General features: G+C 39.5%; 1 protein-coding gene across 1 annotated transcript; it reads left to right on the top strand.

Moving 5' to 3' along the window:
• The first annotated feature begins 7,274 nt into the window (after window positions 1-7,274).
• Window positions 7,275-8,291, top strand: LOC122026635 (trigger factor-like protein TIG, Chloroplastic). The gene is made up of 3 exons (XM_042585367.1): window positions 7,275-7,357; window positions 7,440-7,523; window positions 8,094-8,291. The coding sequence occupies exons 1-3, from the start codon at window positions 7,280-7,282 to the stop codon at window positions 8,289-8,291; spliced, it is 360 nt and encodes a 119-aa protein (XP_042441301.1). The 5' UTR covers window positions 7,275-7,279.
• Window positions 8,292-8,583: the final 292 nt, after the last annotated feature.

The raw sequence follows: 8,583 nt of genomic DNA, 5'->3' as shown, positions 1-8,583 counted from the left end.
CTACAATATAAATTAAATGGACAACTGCATCGACATATATATAAATATAAAATGTATACATTTGACCAAAGTGATTCTCACTTTAAAATATCTCAAAAATAGATGTTCATACAAAAGCTAGGCTTATAGTATACAACCCAACAATCTCCCACTTATACTAAAACACTACGCTGCCATATATGCTGCCATATATCTGATTCTCATCCTCTCAACATGGCCATCAAAAGCTCTCGTCGGAAGGGCCTTAGTGAAATGATCTGCCAGGTTATCTGCTGATGTAATCTTGGCGACAACAACCTCTCCTCGTTTTACAATGTCTCGTATCAGGTGGTACTTGCTCTCAATGTGTTTACTTGCCTTATGGGTTCGTGGTTCCTTCGAGTTTGCTACTGCACCACTGTTGTCACAATAAATTGTGATAACTTTGGGCAAACTAGGAATCACATCTAAGTTCATTAAAAAGTTTCTGAGCCATACAGCTTCTTTGGCTTCCTTAGAGGCTGCCACATACTCAGCTTCCATAGTGGAGTTTGAAACACATTTCTGCTTAACACTTCTCCATACTATGGCTCCACCTCCTAAAGTAAACACATACCCTGAGGTTGATTTACTGCTGTCCCTATCTGATTGGAAGTCTGAATCCATGTAACCCACAGGGAGAAAATCATCTGCCTAGTAAACCAGCATATAATTTCTAGTCCTCCTCAAGTACTTTAATATATGCTTTATGGCAGTCCAATGTCCCTATCCTGGGTTACTTTGATATCTTCTAACAATGCCCACGGTAAAACAGATATCCAGTCTCGTATATAGCATCACATACATTAGGCTTCCTACAACCGAAGCATAAGGAACTGCCTTTATCTTCTCTATCTCGTTTGATGTTTTAGGACACATCTCTTTAGATAAAAGTACTCCATGCCAAAAAGGTAGAAAACTTTTCTTGGAGTTTTGCATGCTAAAACGAGCTAGGATAGTATCGATGTATGAAGCTTGGGATAAACACAACATCCTTTTCTTGCGATCCCTTATTACTTTGATCCCAAGAATATGTCCACATTCTCCAAAGTCCTTCATATCAAACTGTTTGGACAATCATACCCTTACATCTGACAACACTTTGACATTGTTGCCAATGAGCAAAATGTCATCTACGTATAGTACAAGAAATATCACCATGTTTCTGTCACTTTTCTTGTATACACAAGACTCATCTGTACAATGAATGAATCCATACGACTGGATTACTTCATCAAACCAAATGTTCCAAGATCTCGAAGCTTGCTTCAGTCCATAAATGGACCGATTGAGCTTACATACAAGATGCTCTTTGCCCTTCACAATGAATCCCTCTGGTTGCTTCATATGAATGTTTTCTTCAAGACTTCTATTAAGGAAATTTGTCTTGACATCCATTTTCCAAACCTCATAATCCATATTGTTGGTGCGGGAAGCATCTAACGATCGAACCTTTGTTTTAATAATGGCAAAGAAATTCAAAGTTAAGCTTATTTGTGATCTAACATGTCTGATTGAGCTTGTAGGAAAGTCCTAAGTATTCTTAGGCAAAAGTCCTAGCTGTGGTTAGACAAGAGGAAAACCCTAGGGAGTGGTAACCCTAGGTCATAGGGGGTAGTAACCCTAGGTGGAGGAAAATCCTAGGGGGGGAAACCTTAGGTCCTAGGGGGTGGTAACCCTAGGTGGAGAAAAATCCTAGGGGGCGGTAACCCTAGGTCCTAGGGGGTGGTAACCCTAGGTCCTGGGGGGATGGTAACCCTAGGTGGAAAGTCCAGTCAGGTCTGGAAGATCGTACTGGCATCAGGTAATCTCTCATGAGGGGAGTAGGTGAGGACGTGTTTCCCGGAAGAGGGAACAGTAGGCGTCGGTTTGACCTAGGGTTTCTGGTTGGAAATCTGAAGTCAGAACCGGACAGTCAAGAGATTGTCACACATTCATATTCTTACTATTGTTATGTGCTAACTCTGTGGTGCAGGGTATTTTGGGACTAACATATTTGCAGGCACCAAAATCACAAAGTTTGACTCGGATGAAGCTGGAGGCGTGATAACCATGATTTTACTATAATATTTTCATTCATACAATCATGGTTTGATGTAGTTTTCATATATAGAACTCATATTTACACTACATTTTTATGCATTGTATCAATTTTAGAATTAATTACAAATTATGTTATTGTGGCTTTATTTGATGCTAATATTTTATTATTATTTTGTAGGCATCAAAAGGGTTGGGGACCCAATCAGATCAGGCAAGACTTGGGCTCAAATCAAGGGCTAATCAAGTCGATCAAGCCTTGGAGTGATTTGGACCGTCCATTGAAGATTGGAGAGATCTGGGCCATCCATCAAGCATCTGATATATCCGACCTAATGAGCAGCAGATCTGGACCGTAGATGAGGATCAGCACTGTTGGATCGGATTTTAGGCTATTTTCCACCGTTGATCAAGCTTTGATGATTCCAAGTCGTTGGATCAGATCTGAGGAGGATTTAAAACCCGCGAGAAGCTACAGTGCTTCTTGGGCTCGGGCGTTCATGATTTCACACTGTAGCAGCTTCTTCTTCCTTCGCGGCCGATGCTCCCATTCCACTTCCAGATATGATCTTCACTTCTCTTCATCTCCGGCGAACCTCTAGTGATTCGGCGACCAGCAGACGAAGCGCAGAGCAGCGATTTAGGGGCGTCCTCCGGTTGTGATCTTGCTGTCCGTGAGTTTCATCCAAGCCAGATTTAGGGGTGTTCTCCAATCTGAGCTTCTGCCATTCTCTCTGGGGAATTTAGGGGCGTTCTCCGATTCTCCAGAGATTGATCCATCTTCATTTCCACCTCGCGTCTCCGGATTTAGCAAGAGTGATCTGTTTCTTTGGCAGCTGGTGATTTCAGGTGAATCCGAGCTAATTAGGGCGTTCTCTATGGCTTTTGAATTCTCATGAATGTGCTGGTGATTCAGAGGTAGTCGGTGATTGCCGGAAGGGCGTTCCTAGAGGCAAATCTGTGGTTTCAACAGAGAGAAGAGAGGTTTAGTTTCGGTTTTGGTTTGTGGAATGTCTTTAGGCTTTTGTTTTCTTTAACTTTATCTTTGAATTGTTTCAAACTTGCTCAGATCGTCAGATCTGATTCATTGTCTTTACAATTTCTCCTTGTTTCAGTTTTGGTTTGAATTTACATTGCAAATCTGTATCTGATGTTATGATTTTGTAATTCTGATTTGTTTGAATCACTAATTAGTTAACTACTAATCTTGTTTAACTACTAATTAGTTAGCTAACTAGTTTGTGTTTTGAATTAGAAGTTCTGATTCACATTAGTTGTTTAGTTTAGGTTATTTAGTTAGCTAAATTTTGTTCTTTACATGGAATCGATTGTGCTACGATGGAGTTTAATTGTGAATGTTAAACTGAAGGTTTTTGATGGTGTTCCTCTGTTGAAGGGTACTGTGATTGAGCATTTGAGTTGAATGATTGAATTAAGTGTAATTGAGAATTGGATGATACTTTGATTTTTACAAGATGTTTGAGATTTAGAGTTCACTTGTTGCTTGATACTTTTGTTCTGTGAATTGAATATGTTTTGGCTATTAGTTTCTTGAAGGTTGAATGCTTTATTGAGTTTATTGAATTCACCTTGATGATGTAAGAGTAAAATTTGGATCGAATCTAGAGTGTGCACGCATTCACTGGTTAACCTTGAAAAAATTCGACTTGGGACTCCTTACTACACGTGATTACTTTAATTACAGTGAATTTCCAATCTTTATTAATTTGGAGCGCCTCGTGACATACAAAAAGGCCGACACCAAATTTTGGCGCCGTTGCCGGGGAGCAACTAACTAGTAGTGTGTGTTTAATTTTAGATTGTGCATTGATTGATTTTGTTTGTTAACATGTTGATTGATTTGATTGCCTATTCTTTTTGTATTTTCATGTTGGTTTATTCTTAAATTTTTAAGTGCTTTACTATTCATATTTTCATGTGTTTGAGACTTTATGCTCTTGAATCTTCTAATCTTGATTTTTGAGTGTTGTAGTGAAGAACAGGAGATTTCTTTAGCATGGATCCATATTTACAGAATTTTGGAGTTGGAATGGAGAGTTATCAGTGTTTTCAGCCTGAGTATCAAATTTACCCAAATTTGGATCAACAAAATAGGTATGAGTCATTTTCAAATGGTTTTAATGCTAATTGGGTGGATCATTCATGTTTCAGGTGTGAAAATGCACAAGGACAATTTGTTGAGCCATATCCAGCCTACCAGAGTTCATATGGGTTCCAAGAAGTTTCAACATTTTTTACCCCACAACCTTTTCAACAAAACGAACCTCGAATGGATGAGACAACATGGAAACTCAGGGAGATTATGCAACAAATGAATGAGCATCAAGAACAATAATTTTCAAGGATACAGAATATACAATTACAATTAGATTAAATTGCATCATCCATCAATCAGCTGCAAGCACAAAACTCTAGTGGAGAGATAGGAAGTAGTGATTCTGTCAGGCCTGACCCTACTCCTATTACTTCACATGATTTTTTTAATATCTTTTGTGATGATTATGTAATTATGCAAATTTCTGATCCTACTGATATTGTTGATGAAGATGTTGTTAGTGATTCAGGTTCTGAACATGTTTTTGAAGATTATTTAAGTGTAGGGGAATGTTTACTGGAAGCATTACCTCAAGAATCACCAAGGGTAGATGATGAAAGTGTAGGGACTTGTGCTATGGAGCCAAGCACCCAAGAATCACTACATGAAGTTGTACGTTCACCAGAACAAGAGCTTGAGCCATTTCTTGATGAGAAAGAGGTAATAGTCTCCACTCCAGGTACCTTTCAACACGATAAGGTAAGTATTGTTTGTGACTCATCAGAAAATTTTATAGAGGTACCATTTATTGATTTTATTAGATGTGATTCATTTCTTGATACATATTTTACCCACACTAATATTCTCCTATTTTCTTTTTATCCCACATGCATGTGGGAGGTGTTTTCTTTGATGGATGTTGTAGGAGAACACAAGCTTCCGGAGTGGATGCTTGAACTGAACCACCTCCGTCCTCCAGAAAGAATTTGCAATGAAAAAATGATAAATAAAAAGAATTTGAATGGAACCATGATTACTCCACTTCCGGCGTGGATTCTTCTTTTAAATCTTCTTCAACCACCGGGGAAAAGGGAAGTTTGTTCCAACTTAATTTTCTTTTGCATTTTAATTCATGCTTAATGTTTAGTCTTTTCTTTAATAAATTCTTTGAATAGAAATGTTGATTTTCTTATGACATTTAGTTATGTTTACAGTTGGTAATTTTCTTTTTGCATTTCATTTTGAGTGTGAATAAAAAATGGCACCCCTAGCAATTTTTTTATAACATGTTAGAAGTAGAGAATGTAAGCTAGATTTGAGAGTCTATTTTGGATCTTAATGTCTATAATGGACTTTTAATTTTCTCAAGGTTTCTACTTAATGATTGTAACGCCCGCCCCTTCCGGGGGCGCTAAGGCTACCCTAAGGGACAGGGTTACTTACACCTACTTAACATACATGTGCATATGATCTCATGGCAGCGGAAGATACTTATCAAATTTTCATTCTATTTAATCATATGCATCTTTTCTTTTAACATGGCATGTGAACCGTAAATCATACTAATACTCATGCATAACTTAATCTATATTTACTACTTGAACATGAATCATGATCTTATAATCTACTGACATGAAATAAAACATCATAAATGCATAACATACTAGTTCAAGTTATCAACATAAACATAAGGTCCAAACTTAGTTCACATGCACAATTCAACCAAATAAAGTTTTAAACTAAATTAGATCTATCCACCATGCCACTTCCACACACACTTCCTGCCTTTCCTGCTGCTCCCCTTAGTTCATCCATTCCTTGCCTTTCTCTGCAGTACAAGGAAACATAAAAACTATAAGCCCTAAGACTTAGTAAGTTCCTTTCCTACTCATAAAACCATAAATCATACCACTACAAGAAAAACCCTCATAGACATCGGTGGAACAACAACTGTTTTAAGCAAAAACCGATGTCTTTGAGTATTTTACACCGATTTTTCTAAAAACTGGTGTCTTTGAGCGCAGATTTTCGCTCATAGACATCGGTTTTTTAGCTGGTGTCTATGAGCGCCTTTTTTATTGTTAATAGACACCGGTTTTAATAGCGGTTTTTAAAACCCGGTGTTAATGAACAAAAAATAATAATTTAATTTTTTCACCGGCCAAAATTTACAACACTTCACAAAATTCCCTCCAAACCTAAACCAATATCGTGCCCCTTCTCTCAGCCTAAACCTAAACCTCAGCCTCATCTCCCTCTTCCCCTTCCGCCGCCTCGCCCTCGGAGATCTCGCCGTCGCCGTCCCCTTCGTCTGCAAGTCCTGGTACCGCGCCTCCCTCGACCCTAGCTGCTGGCGCCGCCTCAACTTCCGCTCCCTCGATTTCACGCCCTGGAGCCCTTTCTCCCACGCCTTTGCGCTCCGCTACTGCCTCCACTCCCCCCTCTCCTTCTCTGCCTTCCTCCGTTTCACCCTCCACTGCTCCCGCGGCGTCGTCGACCAACTCGCCTTCCCCCTTTCCTCTGCCGTCTCCATCCACGACCTCGCCTATGCCTCTGTCAAGTGAGTCTATGCCTCCTTCTGGTTTCGTCGCCCTCATCGCTCACTACCTGTTCGACGAATTTGCTCATCGATTATTAGCGCAGATTCCTGAGATTGAAGGCGCTGGCTTTGCCGGACAACCTGATGCTGGAGGACGACCTTCGAATCCCAGAGCTTGTGCGGCGGTGGAAGGATCTGGAGCATCTGGAGATGGAGATAGTTGGCATCTTCGCCCCGCCCATCCTCTCTTCCTCGCGCTCCTGCAATCTGTCCTTTGCTATCCCCATCTCCCTCCCCAAACCTTTGTCTTTCGCCACCTCTTCCCTCCCGCGCCTTCACTCACCTCCCTCGCGAAACCCGGGGCCTTTCCGTGCCCAAGTTAGTGTCTCCGCTGCTCAGAAGACGAAAGATAGGTTTCCAGCCAACCTCATTGTGACGGAGACCAAAGGGCCTCACTCCACTGTCTGTACCTTTCCTTTTTCTACCTTCTAAATCGTTTTTACTTCTAATTGATCTGATAGTCAAGTGGAAGGGGTAGTCTTGCTTCAAGGCTATAATTTTCTTACTTTCTACCTATCTTCTTGTATAACTTGGAAATATGTTTGTTTGTTCATCTGGCAATTGAAATGAAGAGGCAATCTTGCTTCAAGGCTATAGCTTTCTTGCTATCTCTCTTCCCCTTGCCTGAGTGCATTCAATCGATTGTTAGTCCTACAAGTTCACGAGAATCAATTTGTCCAGGAAGTATGGTTATGTCAATTCCCTGATAGCTCATCTTATTTGCAGATTAGGTTAAGCGTAGAAGTTCCTCCAGCAATAAGCCAAGAATGTTACGGAGAAGTCTTAGATGAATTTTCTAAGAAGGCAAAGGTATTATTTTCAGTATGCAGTCATTTAAGGGGTCTATTACTGTTACAGGATGAATAGGAATTCATCTGTAGGATAATTTTGTACTTAAATTATTTTCCATTTTCTGTTTTGATCATTATCACTCTATAGTAATCAGAAAAATTTGAATATGCTACCTAACTTTTACTAAGCCCTCTGGGCTCTGACATATACTAATCTATATTTCTTCTTTCTTTCTTTGGAATGTCAAGGAATTCAATATTGTTCTCCCCTTTTATCTTTTCATCCGATCCAAGTTTGTTGACAGTTATGTTTTCCAGTACCTGTTATTTACTTATTTCCACTTAAAGCATGATTGGAATTGCTTGTACTGGGGTTTAGTCATTTCTATGCTGAACTAAAGTTGAGGGAAGACCATGCTAAGTAAAAATGGCCTTTTAAATGTCACTGGAAGCTTCTTCTCTTTTTCTACCTTCTGTCTCTAGTACTAGATTCTAATTCCTTTATCTACCTTTTCTTCTTGAATACTCATTATTGAAGTAGTATGTTGTGATGCCATGCAATTCCTGATAAAAAACCTTATTCATACAGGTTCCTGGCTTTCGGCAGGGAAAGAAAGTTCCAGAAAATATTCTTCTAAACTACATTGGTAGACAGAACATTCAACAAGCTGTAGTTGAGGCAACTTTGAAAAAAACTCTTCCACATGCTATGTCTTCTGTACGTGAACATAACATTAGCTTGCCAACTTGTAGTAGAAGGCAGTCATTTATCCATCCAATATTATGACAAATTTCTGTTGAAATAATGGGTAGAGATTGTTGTCATACTTTTTTATTAATCCACTAGCATAAATCTTTTAATTGGTAGAAATTACCTTCAATGTCATTATTGTTTTAAGTGCCAATCCCTAGAAGTGGCAATGGGCATGGGCTGAGCGAGATGTGGCCAGCCCGCATTCCATGCCTAATATCACATCGGCTTAGAAATGAATGGGCTGGGTTAGGTTAATCTAGTCTTGAGTTGGCGCGACAAGTAGGTTTGGAAAGTTTAGCGTGCATGACATGCAAGACTAAAGCTA

Source organism: Zingiber officinale, chromosome 10A (assembly GCF_018446385.1).
Source record: "Zingiber officinale cultivar Zhangliang chromosome 10A, Zo_v1.1, whole genome shotgun sequence".
Lineage (NCBI taxonomy): Eukaryota > Viridiplantae > Streptophyta > Magnoliopsida > Zingiberales > Zingiberaceae > Zingiber > Zingiber officinale.
Note: the sequence above shows the minus strand (reverse complement) of the source record. Positions and strands in the feature narration are given on the sequence as shown.

What these genes read in the sequence shown, in the direction of transcription:
- LOC122026635 (XM_042585367.1), top strand. Translation starts at nt 7,280, where the DNA reads ATGAAGAGGCAATCTTGCTTCAAGGCTATAGCTTTCTTGCTATCTCTC. An exon ending in CTGAGTGCATTCAATCGATT is followed by an intron (nt 7,358 to 7,439) that starts GTTAGTCCTACA and finishes TCTTATTTGCAG; the next exon opens with ATTAGGTTAAGCGTAGAAGT. An exon ending in AATTTTCTAAGAAGGCAAAG is followed by an intron (nt 7,524 to 8,093) that starts GTATTATTTTCA and finishes TTATTCATACAG; the next exon opens with GTTCCTGGCTTTCGGCAGGG.